Source organism: Mesoplodon densirostris, chromosome 18 (genome assembly GCF_025265405.1).
Source record: "Mesoplodon densirostris isolate mMesDen1 chromosome 18, mMesDen1 primary haplotype, whole genome shotgun sequence".
Lineage (NCBI taxonomy): Eukaryota > Metazoa > Chordata > Mammalia > Artiodactyla > Ziphiidae > Mesoplodon > Mesoplodon densirostris.
In genome coordinates this window covers 35,875,816-35,896,810 of record NC_082678.1, presented here as the reverse complement: position 1 = coordinate 35,896,810, position 20,995 = coordinate 35,875,816, and the positions used below count along the sequence as shown (strand labels likewise).

The 20,995-nt window shown below is 64.2% G+C and overlaps 1 protein-coding gene across 6 annotated transcripts; it reads left to right on the top strand.

The window, feature by feature from the left end:
* The first annotated feature begins 4,624 nt into the window (after positions 1 to 4,624).
* SREBF1 (sterol regulatory element binding transcription factor 1) lies at positions 4,625 to 20,918 on the top strand. Of its 6 annotated transcripts, none has more exons than XM_060081182.1 (19): positions 4,625 to 4,842; positions 12,961 to 13,377; positions 13,747 to 13,934; positions 14,018 to 14,155; positions 14,236 to 14,457; positions 15,189 to 15,246; positions 15,423 to 15,643; positions 15,855 to 16,056; positions 16,172 to 16,350; positions 16,629 to 16,890; positions 16,971 to 17,137; positions 17,289 to 17,457; positions 17,981 to 18,101; positions 18,359 to 18,468; positions 18,584 to 18,716; positions 18,883 to 19,048; positions 19,427 to 19,627; positions 19,728 to 19,839; positions 20,187 to 20,918. In XM_060081182.1, exons 1-19 carry the CDS (start codon positions 4,752 to 4,754, stop codon positions 20,414 to 20,416), a joined length of 3,387 nt encoding a protein of 1,128 aa, XP_059937165.1. In that variant the 5' UTR covers positions 4,625 to 4,751; the 3' UTR covers positions 20,417 to 20,918. The 6 variants fall into 6 exon arrangements, with proteins under 6 accessions (XP_059937165.1, XP_059937163.1, XP_059937168.1 ...); XM_060081180.1 differs by having other exon boundaries at positions 15,132 to 15,246; XM_060081185.1 differs by having other exon boundaries at positions 4,771 to 4,842; positions 13,173 to 13,377; positions 15,132 to 15,246.
* The last annotated feature ends 77 nt before the right edge of the window (positions 20,919 to 20,995 follow it).

Here is a 20,995-nt window from a genome sequence, read left to right as displayed (position 1 = left end):
GGCCCAACGCAGCCAAAAATAAATTTATTTTAAAAAAAAGTATGATCAGGTAGTTTTTAGCACATTCAGAGTTGTGCGCCCCTCACCACAATTTTAGAGCATCTTCATCACCCCAAAAGAAACCCCTACTCTTTAGCAGTTACCCCCCTCAGCCCCCTGTCCCTTTTAAAAAGGGTTCGCGTCTCCTCTCCTGTGCTGGGAGCTGGGCGCTGCTGCAGGCGGCGGTCCTCTGGGAAGCAGAGGACCTGAGCCTCAGGGGCCATGGGGGGCCTATGCCTTCTCCAGGTGGCTTAGGGGAGGTGGGGAGCCCTTTAATCCCTTCACCTCCCAGGGTTCAAGGATGCACCTTCAAGTGGGATGGACTCATCAAGCCCCCAGGCAAGCCTGGAATAAACGCAGAGACATCTGCCCACGTCTCATGTGCAGGTGAGAACACCAAGGCCCGTACTTTTGCCTGGGACCAGCAGCAGAACCCTGCTCAAACTCAGCCCTTGGGCCTCCCGGACCAGGGCCACGGAGGAGTGGGCAGCGAGGGCACTGTCTCCGTCCCCATGGCCAGCAAGGGAGCTTCCCCCCGCCCCCCACACCAGTCCTTCTGGGAGGGCAGCTCAGGAGGGGGCCGCCATGCCTGCTGATAGGAGACTGGGGCCACGTTCAGACCTCTGCCAGCCCAGGTGGGCCTCAGTTGGAGTGAGATAGAGGCCCTGCGCCGGAGGAGTCTGGGAGCGGCCTCTGCAGTGTGGGCCCCCATCCCTGTGAACGGAAGGCATGTCCCCTGTGCAAGGCGCTGTGTCCCTGACCCGTGCACAGTGAGTTGGCCCTGAGACTCCACCGTGGACTTGCCACGATGCCACGGGCTTTAGCCCGTGTTCCTGAGAGCCCGCGGGGTGCCTGGTTCTACCCTCAGGGAGCTCGCAGCCTGGTCCAGTTCCCAGAATCAAGGACACTTTGCAGCCAGGAAGCCCTGGAGCCCTCTTCCAGGGCTTGCAGGGCAGGGAGGCCCTGGGGGAGCAGCCAGAGACTGGGGAGACGGGCAGTGTGGGAGCACCGTGGGTCCGCTCATGGCTCATGGCCCCCTGCCTGCCAGTCCCCCACTGAAACACCCGAGGAGGAGTCTTTCTACAACCACCCCTCTTCTAAGGAAAGATTCTCTTTGGGGTCCTGAGGGGCCAGGGTGGGCAGACAAGAGGGCTTGAACAGGCACGACTCACCCAGAAATACCCCTTGCTGCAGAGGAGCCCCTGCCAGCTCTTGCTGGGTGGACTTCAGGGGGCCTATGCAGGGGGTCCAAGCCCTCAGCACCAGGGAGTCCATGGGAGGTGCCATTCCCTCCCCACCCCTGCCTAGGGCTGTAGGCCTGGGGCAGGTCCCTGAGCTCTGGATGATGTGAGAAATGGAGTCATGGGTAGTTAACCCAATGCCTCCAGGGCCCTGCCTGGGTGGATCCCAGGGATGGAGGGGACTGGGGAAGCTCACAGGCCATTGTAGCCTGCTGTTGCCAGATTGTCCCATTTTCCAAGAAAAGCCAGGAATCCAGCCTTCAGGTGAAATGTACATTTGACAATGGACTCAAAATCAGAACCCGTGTATACTTGGATGTGGCCCATGGGTGTCAGCTGATGCCTCACTCTCCATGTCTGTAAGGCCCACCCCTCATGTGCTGCAGACCTTGGGGTTCAAGCAGCTCTTCTGTGGAGGGTTTACTGCCAGAGAGGCTCAGAGAGAGCTAGAAATGACTTGCACAGCGCATAGTAGAGGGCAAACTGGCATGAGAACACAAGGTCATCTAGGACCAGAATCATCCATGTCAAGGGCCGTGTGGTTCCATTATGTCTGATGCGGGGGTGGGGGGAACCCAAGGCTCCCTGCTGGCTCTGTGTGGCCTCGGCCACAGCTGGGCAGGTCCCAGCTCAGCTGCTGCAGAATGAAGGACAAACGGGCAGGTGGGTGGCAAGGGGGCTCCAGAAGTGGGGAGGGGTCTCGGTAGCCTGTGAAGCTACGCCCAGTGCCGGCATCCCTGGCAACTCCCGTGCCTGCCCCGCCACCCATCCCTGAGCTCGGGCAGCGAGGACATGGCTTGGCCCTGACCGTGCTGGACACCTGCCCAAACGGCTCTGAAGATGTCCCTGCGCCTCTCGGACGCCCGGGGCAGAAGTGAGCCCGGCCTCACAGTTGGCACACGGGGACGGGTGGGCCGGGGATCGGGACCGGGCGGGACGCCGGCTCTGGGCTGGGCCGGGCCGGGCCGGGCCGCAGGGCGGGGCGGGGCGCCCGGGTAGGTCAGGCGGCGCACGTGACTCGGCCGCCGGGAGCCGGGCGCTGACGCCGCGTCACCCCACCCGAGGCCGCGCGCCCATTGGCTGCGCCGCGGGCCGGGGCGGGGCTCGGCCGGCCGGCGCCCCCAGCCGGCGCCCCCGCCGCTCCCGGAGCGCGTCCCCGCGGCCTCGCTCTCCTCACCTGTGAAATGGGATGCCGTCCTACCGGGGAGTAAGGGGTTAATGCGGACGCGCGCAGCCCCGGCACGCGGCGCGGTGCAAGCGCAGAGCCCCCGGGAGGGTGGGGTAGGGGCTCGCAGAGGAGCAGGTTCCCCAAAGAGCCGCAGCCCCAGCCTGCTTTCCCAACCCTCCCCCTGGAAGCTTGCCCGGCTGGTCTCAGGCTGTGCAGCGAAGCGTGGTCTCTTTGGTGGCAGATCCTTACCCCCTCCCACGACTGGACCCTACAGGAGGCTTCAGCCAGGCTTCACTGCAACTGGCGGCTCGAGTCCAGGCTGCAGGTCTCCGTTGGCCTTGCCTCACCTTCTCTCCCGAACTGCTGCAGTTATGCGTGCATATTGACTGAGTGTGCTCTTTACATATGCGGTAAACGCGTCTAAAGGACAGTCAGGCAGGTCTGTCGTGACCATGACTCCAACAAACCTTACCTGCCTCTGCGGAGTGACGGCAGGAAGGGGTGTTCTCATTTGACAGAGACTCAGAAAGGTGAAGTAAGTGGTTCCAGGCCACACAGCAAGCAGGCGAAAATCCGGACCTGCTTCCTGACTCTGAGAAGATGGTCTTCAGGCTTCACTTAGCACCCCCTCCTCTCCCCGGGAGGGGCTGTTGGAATTTTCAGGGAAGCCACCGGATTCCCAAGGCCCGCTGGGTGCTTGGCTCCTACTTGGGTCGGGGGGAGTCTCAGGCGTCAGGATGCAGGGGGCTGAGAAGGGGGATTCCTCTGTTCCCCAGCAGAAGTTCATCCGGAGGGCCAGGCCCTGCGGGGGGGGGGTCCTTGAGCAGGGCCACTTGGGGAACAGATGTGGTTTGGAGGCCCCCGGGGCCTGGCCACCCTTGTTCTGGGTAATTTTCCAGAGCAGCCATTTCCGGGAGGGGAACAAAGAGCCCTGCGTGTCCGGGCTGAGCCTCAGGGACTTGGGCCTCCAAGGCCTCTCTTGGCCTGGGCACCCCCCCTTCCAAAGTGCGCCACTAATTTCACTCTGTCAGAGGGTGTGGCCAGACAGGCTATATCTGGATCCTGAGCAAAGCAGTACTCGGGATGGCTGGATTCACTGAGGCAGGGGGCTAGGGAAGCCTGGGGATCCAGGCCTTTGATAAGTTTCCTTGGCTGCCCCTACCAAGGGTGCCTCTCTGCTTGCATACCTCCAGGGACAGGGAGTTCACTGCTTTCCCACTTTCAGTACCTGATGTTAGTTCTGGTTTATCTCAATCCACCTCATTAGACCCCTCCCTTGCCACCTAGCTCTGACCCCAATCCACAGGACCCAGGGTCCAGGGTCCAGCCCTCTCCCCAGCCTAGCTGCCTCCTCTGACCTGGCCCCAGCCTGTCATGATCCAGGGCAAGGTGGCCCAGGTCTAAAGCACAGTCTGCTCCTTCATCCCAGCTGCTCCTAGGGACAGACACCGAGCTGTGAGTCTCTCCCTAGGATCAACTGGATGGGAGATGGGAGTCAGATGGCCTTGGGGCCCAGCCCTGTTGCTGCCCCAAGTAGCTGTGCGACCTCGTGCAGGTTAGCTCCTGAACTCCATGGGTCTTCCTGTCCTCCTGGGTGCGGAGGCCAACCCTTCTGTCATTCCCACAGCTGCATCTGGGAGCAAACCAGATTAAGTCAGGGTGGGAAATTCCAGCCTCTTCCAGGCTCTTCAGGAGGCCCATCTGATCTGGACACTGAGGAGGGTCAGGCTCATCTCAGGCCCAGCCAGCCATGGTCACTAACGTCCGGGCCAGCCTATGTGGAGACATCAGCAAGCCCCATTACAGCTGAGGTAAATGAGGCACAGAGTGGGGCCTGCTGCCTGGCCGGAGGCCGCACAGCAGGTCTTGGATGGGTCTGTCTCCTAAAGACCCAACTCTTGGAACGAGGTTTGTCGGGTCACCTCCCTCCCCAAGTCCAGAGACCTCTGGGACGGACCCAGTCCGGGGCCTCCACTCGGCCCCCTTGCTTGGTGCTGGAGAGGCCAGGGCCTGCCGAAGCCCCGTAGCAGTCGTCACTTGGATGGAGGGGCCGGCCGGGTAGGTGTGCAGGCCAGACCCGAGCCGGCCCCGCGCTCTCCAGGTGGGGCGGGACCGTCCACCGGGGGCGGGGCTCCCCGCAAGGCTCCTCCCCGCCCCCGCCCACCCCGCAGAGCCGCCACAGGGAGCCCAGTTGCCGAGGAACTTTTCGCGGGCGCCGAGCCCCACTGAGGCCAGGGCGTGACGCGAACTCGCGGAGCGGCGGCGGCGGGCCGGGCGGGCCGCCGGGAGGAGGCGACTACGCCATGGACGAGCCACACTTCAGCGAAGCGGTCTTGGAGCAGGCGCTGGCCGAGCCGAGCGAGCTGGACGCGGCGCTGCTGACCGACATCGAAGGTGCGTCAGGGCCACTGGGCTCCGCGCGAGTGGGGCGCGCAGGGGTCGCCGGCCTTTGTCTTCCGGGGCGGCGGGGGGCGCGGGGCGGGGCACTGGCGCTGGCTCCGTGCGGGACGCGCGGGGCGCCCCGTGTCTCTGCGCCGAGCGCTGCGGGCCTCGCTGTCCTGTCCGCGCAGAGCCTCCCGCGCCCGCCCTGGCTGTTCAGGCCGCTCCTGGAGGCTCGGCGCTGGGCACGTGCGCCTCTGGGCGTCCCGGTCCTCCCCCCGCGGCCAGTGAGTCCTCAGCCCCTAGGCGGCCGCGGCGAGAGCCTGGGACCCGGGCATCGCCGAGGCCCCGCCCCCGCTCCGGCCTTGACGTCAGCGGGAGGTTATTCTCGGTCATTCCCTCCGGCCCGAGAGTTCAGCTCCGCGCAGGAGCTCTTGCGCAGGCGCGGGCGTCCTCCAGCCCCTGCCCACCAGGGTCCGGTTCTCCTAGCCGGTGCCGGGCATCGGTTCGGCACACATTTACTGAGCACCTACTAGGCCCCGTCCTAGGCACCAGGGGTTCACAGACAGATCTGGGCTCCCCTTTTCTTGGAAGCACAAAAATCGCCAAGGAAACCCACAAATGGCTATTTAGTTACACCTTGTGGTCGAGCCGGGGCAGGGCGACAGCTTCCGGTAGAGCGGTGGGGTGAGACCTGAAAGTCAGCCCCAGGACCCGCTGGGAAGGATGTCTTCACCGCAGAGGGCACGGCGAGGAGTTGGAGATTCACAGGTGAGGCTGGGCAGGTTGGCAGAATGAGGACCGTTGTCGGCAGGGAAAGGAGGGAGCAGCTGCCCCGGCTCGCTGACACCTGTGGAAGCACCGCTCTGATTGTTCTACAGAGAAGGGGTTGGGGGAGACGCTGAAGCAGGGGCCAGTTAGGAGGCTGTTGCCCACTGTGCAGACAGAAAATCCCAGACCCCCTGAGTTGCCTCCGAGGTTGCTATGTTGCACTTGGTTGATGGGGAAACAGGCCAAGAGCACAGGACCCAAACCTCCCACAACCTGGATAGACATGTCCATGGAGCCTGTGGCCACTCTGGGGTTGGCAAAACGGACACCCACTCCTGCCCTACTGCAGCCTTGCAGATGAACCCAGCTGGCAGGGCCCAAGACTCTCCAGGTCCCCTGAGAGGAATGAGGGTTGAGAGGAGGGCCAGGCAGCCCTCGAGTCCGGGATGGGGAGCTGGACTGGATCCCAGAGGCAGTGGGGAGTCTTGGGGGAGGGGTTGGGGCAGGGCAGTGCCATGCTTGGGTTCTGTGCCGGAAGTTCCCTCTGGCTGTTGGGTTGGATGATCACAGCACGAGTAGAGAAGACTCATTCAGCATTTATTGTATGCCAGGCACTGTGCTGACCACTGAGTCCTCCCAACAGCCCCAAATGAGGGCCTTGAGGCACAGAGAGGTTAAGTGACTTGTCCCAGGTCACACAGCCAGAGCATGGCAGAGCCAGAATTCAAACCCAAGCTGTGGGCTCCAGAGCCCAAGCTCTTAACTGCTGGGCTCCTAAAAGTGTGTGCATGTGTGTGTGGGGGTGGGCAATAGAGCAGGGGACCCAGGAAGCTACTCCACATGGAGGTATGCTGGGGGTCGGGGAGGGGTCATAGGTCACACCTCCCCATCCCAGGCAAGAGCCTTTGACTCATGAGACTGAGGACTGGCCTTGAGCCCCACCCAGCCCAGGCATCTGCCTCGACCAGACTCTCTGTCGTGTGACCAGTTCTTGGGGTGGCACTTTCACCAGGAGTCGCAGGTTCTGTGCTGAAGGCACTGCCCCCGCCACAGTGCACCGTGACTCCTGGTGAGTCAGTCTCCTCCCGGCCTCCTTTTCTTGTTCTTGCTTTGGGGTCCTTTGTGGCCGTGGGCAGAGGGCATGTGAGAGCTGTCCCGCGTGAGCATTGGGATCGTTGTTCCGGGGCAGTCCTCACCTCCCTGCTGGTTAATTCACCAGGTGTTGAATGTGTGCTTAGTGCAGAAGAGGCGAGTGGAGATGGCTGCCTGTCGGGCCCGCGCATCTCCCGCAGGTGGGCCTGGGGCTCCAGCGCACAGCTTGTAGTCATCTCTGCCTGGGCTCCCCAGTTCACTCTGTCTTGGCACCCCAGGTGTCTGCCTTCTGGCATCTTGCCCACCGCTCTGCCCAGTACCTGAATCAACTGCACGGGCCGGGCCTCCTGGGGTCCAGGCCAGCCTGATGGAGAGGACACATGGGGGCCACCCTGCCCCCAGGCCTCTCCCCGCAGTCTCTCATGCCCAATTGTCTGCCTGGCCCCACCAAGCACGGGCCCTCCTTAGGAAACAAGCTCACGGTGACTTACAGCCCAGCTCCTGGCCCTGGTGCGCACCTCCTCAGCTCCCTAACCACCGTGGCTCCCCAGTGCCCCGAGATAAAGTCCCCTTGTCCCAGCATGGCGTTCGAGACCTGTACGGTGGGCCAAGCCTGCCCTCCGTGACGATTCCCATCCCTCCAGGTCCCACGCCACTGACATGTTCTGCCCCCATGTGGTGCCCCTGCCTCATCCGCACGGCAGAGCCTGGGAGAGGCCTCTCCCACCAGACACAACCCGCTCTCCGTCCCTCTTCCTGCCTTTGGTACATCCACAGGCCCTGTGGATGTCCCCTTTGACCCCGGGACCTGACTGGGGCTGCACATCGGCACATGTGTTAGGAGAGGGGAGGGCCTCAGAAATGCCATGGTCACCTCTTCACCCAGTGTATAGACAAGGAGCAGACGCCTCCACTGCCCCCCAGCTGCCCAGCCTGTATGGCAGCCGAGGGGGTGAGCGACAGGAAGGCCAGGCCCGGCGGGGCTTGCTTCCCAGGCCAAGAACCTGTTGAAGAAGACCATTTCTAGTTGGCAGAGGAGCGCCAGAGCACAGCAGGTGTTTCTGAGTCTCTGGCCATAGTTGATGGTTTGCTGGGCAGAACACCTCAAGGCAGCCTTGGGGATGCAAACTAAAGCACTTTTGAGGTTCCAGTCACACAGTCGTGGGGACTAAGGAAAGCAACCCAAAGTAGGTAAAACGATAAAACCCAGTGCTGGTGATGCTCCGAGGAAATGGAAACATTGCAGGGGAGAGTGTAAAGGGGTTGATCTTTCCAGAAAGCAGCCTGGCAGCTCTGAAGCAGCATGCTGCCTTTGAAACAACACACCCACTTCAGATTTAAAACAGCTGCAGTGAAACAACCCCGAAGGGGGAAATATAATTAACATAAAGGAGTGGATAGCACTGTTTAGACTGGAACGTTGCTCAGCAGGACGGGACCGCCCCCTACATCGCCGCTGCGTCAGGCCCATGGGTTGTTTCCCAGCTGCTGGAAGGAATCTCTACCCCAGGACAGGATGTTGGAGTTGGTGCTGGCCAATCTGTCCAGCGGCCATGCTCAGGGTCACTTGGTCCGTGTAATTGGGAGCGGCGTGTGGAGGGGCACTAATGAGGGAAGTGTGCGAGGCGGTGACCTCAGAGCAGGTTTTGAGAGGAGGAGGAGTTTGCAGGTGGGCACGTGATAGTGGGAGGGGCCTTCGTGGCAGAGGGAATGGGCTGGGCGAGCGCACAGCCTTCTGAAAGCAGACAGGAGAGTCGGGCTCACAGGCCAGGGACCAGCAGGGGTGGGGCTGGCAGTGCACACGCCCCTCGATCTGGTCTCCTCTCTGCTCGGCCCCGTGCTGAGGTGCTGAGTGATTGCGTGTCACAGCTGGCTCAGGCCTTGACCCTTCCCTGGGGGCTCCTCTAAGGGCAGCCAGGAAGGCCTCGGAGCCGAGGTGGTGCTGGGGCTGTGCCTTGCACCTTTGCACTGCCTCGCCTGCCTCCGTGTCCCACTCTGCACACACGTCCTGACCTGGTGTGAGTGGTGGGTGGCAGCGAGGTGGGACAGAGCCAGGCTGGCCCTGGTGCTCACACCTGCCCCTGGCAGGCTGGGCTGAGGGCTGTGGGCTTGGGGGTTGGCAGGCCTGGGTTTGTGTCCCAGATTGTCCACTTGGCAACCAGGGGACCTGGGGCCCATCGCTTCCCTCTGAGCCTTAGTGACCTCGTCCGTCTAGAGGGCACGCTCCCAGCTTCCCCTGGGGCTCCAGCCCCGGGCCCGTCCCACTCCAGGAAGAGCCGGCACCCACTTGCACCCCCGGGCAGCCCTACGCACACAAAGGGCAGCCTGTGCCCCTGCTGCACAGTCACCGGCTGTGGACATGTGAGCCTGCCAACCGGGCTCCTCAGAGAGCAGCAGGGTGGGTGGCAGGCAGGGTGCAGCCCCCCTCCCCACCACTGCCCTGCACCCTCCATCGAGCGGGCGGAGCTGGGATGGGGCTGCTGCTTTGCACCGTTTGCCATTCTTCACAGCTGTGCAGACTTTGTGACCTGCTTGCAAATCCCTTTCCTGCCCGTTCCCTGAGAAATGGTCTCCTTGGCTCAGGTGAGAGACGAACGTGGGTTGGAACTCCAGCTCTTGACTGTCTCCCTGACCCCCACCCCCTTGGCCCCTCTGCTCCAGCCACACCGGCCTCCTCGCTGTCTTGATGTCACCTCCTCAGAGAGGCCTGACTGCCTCCGTTTTTTCATGGTGCTCATCACCACCTGCACCCCTGTTCCTCCCTGTATTTGCAGACTGTTGGTCTCCAAATGGAACAGAAGCTCCACGAGGGACATCTTCGTGCTGTGTTCCAGCACCCTAGTGCCTGGCACACTTAGTAGACACTTAGGAAAGGGCAGTAGGTATTGCCACAGAAGCAGATCTGGGCTTCGTGGGCCAGGCTGTGTAGGTAAGGTGGTGAGCTCCCTGTCCCAGGAAGCGTGCAAGCAGGGTTTCTTCAGGGTGCAAGACCTCGTGCAGTTTGGATGGGCCCGAGGCTCCCGTGATGGTCAGAGCTGGGCTCCTGTAGGTTCGTGGCGCAGGGCCCCTCCAGGATTTGCATCATGGCCTCACCGAATAAACAGGCAGGAGAATAAAGGGCTGCCCTACATCTGCCTTCAGAGGGAGGTCTGAAGGCGAGCCAGGGAGGGGGAAGGAGGTTTCAGGTTTCCTGTTGTGTCCTGATAGGATCAGGGCAGGCTAGGAGGAAGGAGAGGAAAAGGAGTCAGGCTTGGGGCCGGCAGGTGAGCCCACTGAGGCCGAGCCCGAGCCGCCAGTCTCCCAATGTGCAGAGTGCGTGCAGGAGCCACGTGGGCCTTGAGTCTTCCCTCATGTGGGAAGCCAGGAAGCCAAGTGCTCAGCTCACCCAAGGAGGGGCCACAATGCGGGATCCCGGGCCAGCCTTTCGGACCTGCTGCGGGGGAGCTTCCTTAAATTGTGCACGCTGGGGACCTCTCTTGCCTCCTGGAATCCCCTACTCTGAGGCCAGGAGTGAAGGCTCAGAGAAGGGGAATGAGAAGGGAGAAGGGCAGAAGGATGGGTAAGGAGCTGGGAGGGCTTGACCCCTCGGGGCAGTTGGGCCTGGTCCTGGCCCGGCCCTTCAGAGTCTCAGGCCCTTCAGAGTCTGAGGCGAGTGTCTGCTGTGGGCCTTGGAATTCAGGCCTCAGTGTCTTCCAGTCTCAAGGTACTGAGGTGAGGGAGGAGCCTTCCCAACAGCAGTGTCTTGTTTGTTTTTTGGGGGTGAGGGAGGGTGTGAGCAGCCACCGGCTGAGGAGAGATGGAGATGAGGATGCTAGAGAATTCTGTTGCCCTTGGCACCCCTGCATAGGCCATGGAAGGACCCGGACAAAGGAGGATGGGTGGGTTGGGGGGCGTTACCTCGGCTAGCCTGCTGGAGAGGGAGGGCCATCTGGGCCAGGGGTTCTCCAGTCCCCCAACACCCTCCGAGGCTGCAGGAGACCAGGAGAGGGTACCGGGGTGGGCCCGGCCACAGTTGGAGGCTGGCCTGAGCCCGGGATCTGCTTGGCCACAGAAGCCTGAGCTGGCAACCTGGGCTGCTGGCCAGGCTATGTTCATCTGTGTGTGTGGAACTCTGACCTTACACAGAAGGGGAGACAGGCCCAGGTGCCCCTCCAAAGACCCCCAGAGCCTGTCACCCTACGACTTCCTCACTTTCTGTCCCAGGGATTGGGCTGCCTCTTGGACTCCCCGGCCCTACAGTGAATAAGTGAGTGAATCAGGCTTCACCCAGAGACTGCTGGTCGGGCGGGGGAGGGGGTGAGACCTTCACCGACCCCCATCCCAGACCCAGGCCCCTCTGCAAAGGGATGCCTGTGTGGGGCGTCAGCTCCGGTTGTTACTGGCTGGGCACTTTGGGGTAGGGGTTTCCCTTCCTCAGTTTCCCAACAGTGACCTGTTGTCAGGGGTCCATGCGGTTGGGTGCGGCAGAGACTTGGATGCGGAGTTGGGGCACCCCTGGCCGGCCCCACGCCCGCTCCGCCGCGCTCTCGGAGGTGGTGGGAGCAGGGGACGTGATCTCCGGTAACCCCTGCGGACGTCGGCGCCGAGCGGGTTGAGGACAGGCGTCCGCGAGTAACCCCGGCCCCATCCGGCCCTGCGGGGCTCAAACCAAGCCGCGCGCCGCGGGGGTGGGGCGGGGCCCCAGGAGGAGGTGGCGCGGCCGCTGATTGGCCGCGCGCGCTCACCCCATGCCCGGCCCGCGGCCCCGGGAGGGTGTGGCCATTCGGAGGGGCGTGGCCATTCGGCGGGGGCGGAGCCAGCGGGGGCGGGACCGGCGGCGCGCTCGGCGGCTTTAAAGCGCGGCCGGCCACGCAGGTGAAGTCAGCGCGCGGACACCGGGAGGCTAGCTGCCTGGGCGCAGGCCGCGGAGCCATGGACTGCACGTTCGAAGGTATTTTTTGGAGGACCCCACCTCTTTATTACAGTTTCCATCTGCATCGCGGGGTCCTCATCCCCGGTGCCCTGAGGGGAGGTGTACCCGCTCCCGGGCCTCAGGGGACCTAGCGGACCCCTCCCCAACCTCAGTAGTCACCCCCACCCCCACGTCTGGCGTGAGAGGGTGGCCTTCCCACATCCTCTGCTTCGCAGGGAGGAGGGCCGGTTGTCCTTCTGTCTCCTGGGGCTCCTATTTTGGAGGGCTTCTTGAGGTTGCTAGACAGTGGGCCGGCCCCCTGGGTTCAGCCAGTTTTTCTTTCTGGGTTTCAGTTTCCCCATCTGTCAAAGGGGCTCATGAAGCCTGGGGAGCGAGCAGGTCCTGCAGGTGAAAGCACTCTATGCCCCATGACCTGCGCAAACCTGGAGGGCCCGCCACGTGTTTCTGTTTGAGGACCCAGGAGGCTGAGCCTGGCACCCCCATCTCGCTCTCCTGGAGGCCGTAAGGAGGTCCCCTGCAGTCACTTTCCTGCCTGGCACCTGTCAGTAGGAGGGACTCGGGCGACGTTGACTCTCCCCTCCGTGCGGCCATCCTGCCACATAAGGGTCTCATCTGTCTTGTGCAGATGAGGAAACTGAGGCCCAGTGAGAGGAAGCCCTAGCTGGAAGCCCAGGCTGGGGACCTGGGGTACACCTCGGGCTCCCAGGGTTTGCGCATGGATCCTGCAGAGTACTTTGACCCAGTGGGTGGCTCCCCCAGTGGGTTAGAGGGCCCTAGGCTGACCCAGCCAGGATGCTGATCGCCAGCTGGGGAAGAGGGCCTGTGGCCAGGCTGGGGCTGCGGCAGGCAGTGTGTCCAGTCTGTATGAGGAGGAAAGAGGACAGACGGCGTTTGCTTTTGTCGAGGGGAAACTGAAGCCTGAATGGCCGGTCCCGAGGCTGCTTGGCTGCAGATGGGGTCTGGGCTTGTGCCCAGAACACACAGGGACACTCTGGTTGGCACACACTTGGCCAGCAGCTGGCTCTGCCCCAAGCCTCGGTCTGTCCCACAGAGGAGTGGGTTGGTGAAGGCAGCTCTGAAGCCGGGAGTTGCAGGCCCAGCCCTCAGTTCTGCCTTCGCCTCGTCCTGGGGCAGGTCGGTGGGCCTCAGCGGGGCGCTGGGCTCGTCCAGTGTTGCAAGGCCATTTGACGCACCTGGCAGAGCTCCAGATGTCACAGGTGTCTGTGAGTGGGGGCTTCTGGGGGTGGCTTTCTGTTTCTGTGGCATTGGTCCCACAGGTGCACTGTGGGGGTGGGGGGGAGCGTGCAAATCCGTGACACATGCCCCGCTGTTGCTCACACAGCTTCTCCTTACCGCAGACATGCTTCAGCTCATCAACAACCAAGACAGCGACTTCCCGGGCCTGTTCGACCCGCCCTACGCTGGGGGCGGAGCAGGGGGCACAGACACTGCCAGTCCGTATGCCAGCTCCCCAGGCACCCTGTCCCCATCTCCTTCCATGATGAGCTCCCCACTTGAAGGCTTCCTGGGGGAGACCAAGGCGACAACCCCACCCTTGTCCCCTCCCCAGCCTGCACCCACCCCCCTGAAGATGTACCCTTCCGTGCCTGCCTTCTCCGCGGGGCCTGCCATCAAGGAGGAACCAGCGCCCCTGACCACCCTCCAGCCGCTGCCGGGGGCCCTCCTGCCCCAGCGCCTTCCGGCCCCAGCCCCACCGCAGTTCAGCTCTGCCCCTGTTTTGGGCTATCCCAACCCTCCTGGAGGCTTCTCCACAGGTAAGGGGCGCGTGTGGAGGGAGGGGCACAGCAGGAGCACCAGGAGGACGGTCTGCTGTGGTCTCAGAGGAATTTGCAGGCTCTAGAAATCGGGTCCCTGCTGTGCTGCTGGAGGTGCTCCCGTCACAGTCACAGGCGGTTCTCAGGAAGCGCCGCTTCCCAGCCTCCCAGCGTCCACAGCAGATACTGTGCTGGGCTGGGAAGTGAGCAGGCTTGCATCAGAGCCCCAAGCAGGGACTGTCCCAGTAGTAACCTGAGGCCATGAGGGTAACGACTCATTCAAGGTCACAGGGTGATAAGTACCTGCGGGGTGGGTTGGAAGTGGGTTAGGGCAGCCTGAGTCCACAGCTCCAGCCTTTATCTCTGCAGGGACCCGCCCGGGGAGCACCGCACAGTCGCTGCCTGGCCTGCCACTGGCTGCCCTGCCAGGGGTCCCGCCCGTCTCCTTGCACAACCAGGTCCAGAGTGCGGCTCCGCAGCAGCTGTTGACGGCCACAGCCACCCCGACGGTGGCCCCTGGAACAACCACTGTGACCTCACAGGTCCAGCAGGTCCCGGTGAGGGGGTCTGGCCTGGCCTCGGGGAGGTGGTGGCCCCGGCCCCACAACCCACAGCTGAGCCCCCTCTCTCCCGTCCTTAGGTCCTGCTGCAGCCCCACTTCATCAAGGCAGACTCGCTGCTGCTGACGACTGTGAAAACAGACGTGGGAGCCCCCATGAAGGCGGCAGGCATCAGCTCCCTGGCCCCTGGCATGGCTGTGCAGGCAGCGCCCTTGCAGGTGGGAGGCTTGGGCAGGGCGGGGGGGCGGGGGGTTTGTATGCATGCATGTCCACCTGCTAACCGTGCCTGGCCCCGCAGACCCTGGTGAGTAGCGGAACCATCTTGGCAACTGTGCCGCTGGTAGTGGACGCTGACAAGCTGCCCATCAACCGGCTGGCAGCCGGTGGCAAGGCCCCGGGCTCGGCCCAGAGCCGAGGTGAGAAGCGTACGGCCCACAATGCCATTGAGAAACGCTACCGCTCTTCCATCAATGACAAGATCGTCGAGCTCAAGGACCTGGTGGTGGGCACAGAGGCCAAGGTGCGGGCAGAGGCCCCGATGGGGTGGCCCTGGGGAAGGAGGCACCTGGGGGGAAGAGGAGGCACCTGTGGGGAAGAGGAGGATGGGGCTGAACCTGGACAGACAGGCCTGGGGCTCCAGACTCCTTGGGTCTGGCGGCTCTGTTCAGCTGAGCTTCATGGAGGCCCTGTGTGGTGTGGGCTCTTCTAGGTGCTGGGGATTCAGCAATGAACGGACAGACAAAAATTCTGCTGTTGAGCAGCTGACGTTCTGGCGGGGTGTCGGGGTGCCAACAGACACAGGACAGATCCGTGTTGGGGTTTGCCAGGTGGCATGAGTGCTGTGCCGGAAAGAAAACGGAGCGGGAAGAGGGATGGTGGGAGTTGCAGATCTGAATTGGGTGGTCAGGGGAGGCCTCGCAAATGTGATGCTGAATGTGAACAGAGGCCTGGAGGAGGCGAGGGGGCAAGGTGTGAAGGTGGAATGATGGTGACAGCGGTTAGCCATAAGCTATTGTATGCATTTTACTTGGGAGGGACGTCCTACTAGGGAGGAACATTCCATGTGGAAGGAACAGCAGGTGCAAAGGTCCTGAGGCAACTGTGTAGCAGAGCAGTCCCGCCCCTTGTGCTTAGCTGCCCACTTGTCTGGCCTAACCGGCCACCTGTGCTCTATCTCCTTCCTACCGCCTGCAGCTAAATAAATCTGCTGTCTTGCGCAAGGCCATCGACTACATCCGCTTCCTTCAGCAGGGCAACCAGAGACTCAAGCAGGAGAACCTGAGTCTGCGCACCGCTGCCCACAAAAGCAGTGAGTCCTGGCTCCCCTCCACGCCTGGTCTCACTTTAAGCTCTGACCCTGCAAGGGCCCTTCACCCCCACTTTGGCCTTCCCCTGGCCCTCAGCTCCCCCAGGTCCTCAGCTCCGATTTGGGGCGAGGTGGGGTGTGTAGCCCTCATCCCAGCCCAGCTCCTCTCTGGCCCACAGAATCTCTGAAGGACCTGGTGTCAGCCTGTGGCAGTGGAGGCCGCACAGACGTGCCCATGGAGGGCGAGAAGCCAGAGGTGGTGGACACCCTGAGCCCACCACCCTCAGACGCCGGCTCGCCCTTCCAGAGCAGCCCACTGTCCCTTGGCAGCAGGGGCAGTAGCAGCGGTGGCAGTGGCAGTGACTCAGAGCCTGACAGCCCAGTCTTTGAGGACAGCCAGGTTGGGCCGCACATCGTTGCCCCCTCCCTGTCATCCAGCGGCATCGTCTGAGTTCTGGGACTGGGGCATGTCCTACCTCCCGTTGTAGAGACAGGGAGCTGGGCAGGGGTCCCGCAGTAAGGCTGGGGGCAGAGCTGATCCCTCCTTCTCTGAGCTGAGCTCTCTGGGCTGTGCTTGCCCCGTTCTCACCACCCCGCCCACCCACCCCCAGGTGAAGCCAGAGCAGCTGTCGCCCCCCCACAGCCGGGGCATGCTGGACCGCTCCCGCCTGGCCCTGTGTGTGCTTGTCTTCCTCTGTCTCTCCTGCAACCCCTTGGCCTCCCTGCTGGGCAGCCGGGGTCCCGCTGGCCCCTCTGATGCCACCAGCGTCTACCACGGTCCTGGGCGCAGCATGCTGGGTGCTGAGGGCAGAGGTAGGACAGGCCAGCCTGGGCAGTGCGAGGGGGGGACTCTTGGGGATCCCGGGCCTGTGGGCTTGGGGCTCTGGACTTCCTGGGTGCCGTGTCCCCAGCCTCTGTCTGCCCCCAGATAGCCTTGGCTGGGCCCCATGGCTGCTGCCCCCACTGGTCTGGCTGATGAACGGGCTGCTGGTGCTGTTCTCCTTGGCACTGCTCTTTGTCTACGGAGAGCCGGTCACGCGGCCCCACTCAGGCCCCGCCGTGCACTTCTGGAGGCATCGCAAGCAGGCTGACCTGGACCTGGCCCGGGTGAGCAGCCGGACCCCGGGGGTGTGGAGGGCGGGCAGGGCTGGGACCCTCAGCAGCACCTGGGAAGGTGCCGGGCACACCATGAATCTCCCCTGTTCTCTCCACTCCTGTCTACCCCTCAGACCCCCACTGAGCCCCGGGGGCCCAGCCGGCACTGCTGGGGTTGGTGGAGTCATGGCAGGGAGCCCAAGGTGGAGGGCTCTCCGGGGCTAGAGGGGTGGCACGTGCTGGGGATGCTCTGATCCCACCTTTCTCACCTGGAAAACCCTCATCCGCAGGGGGACTTTGCCCAGGCTGCCCAGCAGCTGTGGCTGGCCCTGCGGGCCCTGGGCCGGCCCCTGCCCACCTCCCACCTGGACCTGGCCTGCAGCCTGCTCTGGAGCCTTATCCGCCACCTGCTGCAGCATCTCTGGGTGGGCCGCTGGCTGGCAGGCCGGGCGGGGGGCCTGCGGAGGGATGGTGCCCTGCAGGTGGACGCCCGCACCAGTGCCCGCGATGCGGCCCTTGTCTACCACAAGCTGCACCAGCTGCACACCATGGGTACGGCGGGCGAGGGCTGGGCCTGAGGGGGTCCCACCACCTCTGCGCCACGCCCAACCTCATGCCCTCCCATTTTCCAGGGAAGTACTCGGGCGGGCACCTGGCTGCTGCCAACCTGGCCCTGAGTGCCCTGAACCTGGCCGAGTGCGCGGGGGAGGCCATGTCCGTGGCCACGCTGGCTGAGATCTATGTGGCCACTGCGCTCAGGGTCAAGACCAGTCTCCCTCGGGCCTTGCATTTTCTGACAGTGAGTAGGTGGTGGGCTTGGTGGGGGACGGGGCTGAGGTCTCCCTGGGCTGAGGGCTGCCCGGGAGAGGCAGCTGGTTATGGGGGGCGCTCCAGGCCTCTGGGTTCTTGGCCCAGCATCTGGTGTGGCAGCCTTCTCCTCTCCCCTGCAGCGCTTCTTCCTGAGTAGTGCCCGCCAGGCCTCCCTGGCACAGAGCGGCTCAGTGCCTCTTGCCATGCAGTGGCTCTGCCACCCTGTGGGCCACCGTTTCTTCGTGGATGGGGATTGGGCTGTGTGCAGTGCTCCGCGGGACAGCCTGTACAGCATGGCCGGGAACCCAGGTGCCTTCTCACCCTGCGCCCGTCCCCTGTCCCCGGCCTCATCCTTCACCCCCATTCCTCATCCTCATCCCTGGCCAGTCCCTGTCCCCTGCATCTCTGCTGTCCCTGCCCACCCTGGTCTGTTGCCCCACCATCCGGTGTTGCCACGGGGGCTGCAGGAACAGGGAGGCCAGGCTGGCTCTGTCTCAGTTGGGGCTCTTCAGAGGCAAACAGGAAGAGGGATGTGGGGGTAGGTGGTTGCTTTGGGAGGTGCTCCCAGGCAGCACCGCTGTGCTGTGAGGAGGTCAGGAAGGGCGTGTGCCCAAGGTAGGTTATCCTGTCCACGGGGTGGGGGAGGCAGAGAATTTATCCCCCAGCTTTCCTCCCTCTCAGAGCCAGGCCCCCCGCCGCGCCCAGGGAAGAGTCCTAGGTGCAGGGAAGTGCCTGTGCACGGGGGGTGGGCCCTTCCCCCCGCCCCACTCGCCCCTTCCCCCCGCCCCACTCGCCCCTTCCCCCCGCCCCACTCGCCCACTCCTCCCCACAGTGGACCCCCTGGCCCACGTGACTCAGCTATTCCGTGAACACCTCTTGGAGCGAGCACTGCATTGCCTGGCCCAGCCCTGCCCTGGCCCCGGCCCCGGATCCGGATCAGCCGATGGGGACAGGTGAGTGTCCTTGTGCACCTCAGCAGGCCAGGTCTCCCACCCCCGGCCAGTGGAGCTTGGGAAAATCTGCGTCCAGGGACCCGTGTCAGTGGCCAGAGCCGGGTCACCGTGGCCTCAGTTTCCCCACCAGCCCGGCAGGGGCCAGCCGCGCTTTGAGGAGCCAGGAAGCCAGGCTGTGCCGTGGGGGCCCGTGAGGAGGGCCATCCGCTTCAGGACTCCTGCCACCTGTCCCAACGGCCAGTCCTCTCCTGCCACAGGGAATTCTCCGATGCTCTCGGGTACCTGCAGCTGCTGAACAGCTGTTCTGACGTGGCCGGGGCTCCTGCCTGCAGCTTTTCCATCGGCTCCAGCATGGCTGCCACCGCCGGTGAGCCCCCAGGCCTCCCCGCCCCGTGACGCCCTCGGGCTCAGCGCCACAGCATCTTGGCCTTGGGTGCGGTGTGGCCGAGTTTCAGGGACTCCTCCGGCCCTGCTTCCTGCAGGCACAGACCCTGTGGCCAAGTGGTGGGCCTCGCTGACGGCTGTGGTGACCCATTGGCTCCGGCGGGACGAGGCGGCGGCCGAGCGGCTGTATCCACTGGTGGAGCACCTGCCCCGTGCCCTGCAGGAGTCCGAGTGAGTGCAGGCTGCGTGCTCATGCCCCCACCCCGACCCCCAGCTTTGTTCTGTGCGGTTGGGGTCCCGTCATTTCTTTCCTGTGAAGCCAGAACCAGGGCAGGGGAAGCTCGGCGAGGGCCTGAGGCCTGGTCTGACCGTCACACCTCTGCCTTGGCGCCAACAGGAGACCCCTGCCCAGGGCGGCTCTGCACACCTTCAAGGCTGCCCGGGCCCTGCTGGGCCGTGGGAAGGCAGAGTTTGGCCCGGCCAGCCTGGCCGTGTGTGAGAAGGCCAGTGGGTACCTTCAGGACAGCCTGGCCACTACACCAGCCGGCAGCTCCATTGACAAGGTGAGGGCTGGGGCCAGGGGCCTGGCGGATCTCGGGGGCCTTGGCCTTTCCACTCCCCGGACGGTCCCCCTTGGGCTGCAGAAGACTGCAGGGTCAGCCCGACAATACAGGACTGGGGGCTAAGGTTTGGGTCCAGGGGAGAGTGGCTGCCCCCCTCTGGCCTCAGTGTCCCCACCCCCGGAGGACGGCTGGGGTGAGCACTGTAGCAGGGCCTGGAGAGCGGGCGGCCCCGCGGTGCATTGCTGTTGCATTGCATGTGTGAGGCGGGTGCAGTGCCTCGGCAGTGCAGCCCGGAGCCGGCCCCTGGCACCACGGGCCCCCACTCTTCCCTCCCAGGGCCAGAGCCACCTGACCCCTGACCCCTGCCCACCACCCCAGGTAATGCAGCTGCTCCTGTGTGACCTGCTTCTTGGGGCGCGCACCAGCCTGTGGCAGCGGCAGAAGCCGCCGGCGCCCTCCCAGGCCTCACCGGGCCCGGGCAGTGGGGCCCAGGCCTCTGCCCTCGAGCTCCGTGGCTTCCAGAGGGACCTGAGTGGCCTGAGGCGTCTGGCGCAGAGTTTCCGGCCTGCCATGCGGAGGGTGAGTGCCCATGGGGCCCTGGCTTGCAATGGGGACGTATGTGAGGTGTTGGGAGGGAGCGGGGGTCTGGCTGGAACCTCTCCTGGCCCCTCCTGCCCAGGTGTTCCTGCATGAAGCCACTGCCCGGCTGATGGCAGGGGCCAGCCCGGCGCGGACACACCAGCTCCTAGACCGCAGCCTGAGGAGGAGGGCCGGCCCCTGCGGCAAAGGAGGTGAGGACAGCTGGCCCAGGTGGGAAGGGCCACATGCCAGGTGGAGGCTGCAGAGGGAGGCTGTGTGTAAGACACACAGGGACCGAGGGACTTGGTGGTGGCTCCCTGATGGGAGGCCTAACCTGTCAGTGGGGATGACTGTCCTTTGTGGGACACGCGACTGTGTACGCGGTCTGTGCTCCAGGGGTCAGGCGCGGAAGGGGCGAGGCTCCGTGCTCCTCCGAGACCGAGGGGGTGGGTGCTGACTAGCCTGGGGCGGGGCCGGTTGTCCTGGGGGGCGGGGCAGGGATCCGAGCCCCACCCCCGGCGCGGCCCCGCCCCTGACGTGCCGCTGTGCGTGTGTGCAGGCACGGCGGCGGAGCTGGAGCCGCGGCCCACGAGGCGGGAGCACGCGGAGGCGTTGCTCCTGGCTTCCTGCTACCTGCCGCCCGGCTTCCTGTCGGCGCCTGGGCAGCGAGTGGGCATGCTGGCCGAGGCGGCACGCACGCTCGAGAAGCTCGGTGACCGCCGGCTGCTGCATGACTGCCAGCAGATGCTCATGCGCCTGGGCGGCGGGACCACCGTAACCTCCAGCTAGACCCCCGCTGGCGGCCCAGCCCCAGCGCTCCTGTTTCTGTCTCGACGGCCGAGGGCAGCGCTGGAGACCCGGGGTCCAAGGCTCGCCCACGGAGTGCACGGTCCCTGGAGGGCTAGAGACCCTCGGGGACTTCCGTACTTGACCTTGGGGCCTCCCCAGCCCGCTCCAGCACTCAATGAGCGGCGGCCGGGATGGTGCTGGCCCCTGGTGGCCAGCCGGGGGATTGCCGGGGCCTGGCCGCCGCTGGGGGTCAACTGTTACGCGCGCCGCCGATCCTAGGCTTTCCCTCTCCGTCCAGAGGGAAGAGGGGTGCGTTTCACTGAGCCGAAGGGCCCTGCCCCTGGCGCCTCCCTCCCATCTGGGGAGACCTGTGCATAGTGTAGATCGTGGTGCGCCAGCCCCCTGGCCTCTGAGGTTCCAAGTGTTACTTTGCCTTTTGCAAACTTTATTTTCATAGGTTGAGAAGTTTTATACAGAGAATAAAAAATGAACTTATTTATAATCTGGGTTTTGCTCCTTTGGGGAGGGGTGTGTGTACTAACCAGAGGGGATCCTTTGGGCCATCCGTCCCCCCAGCAC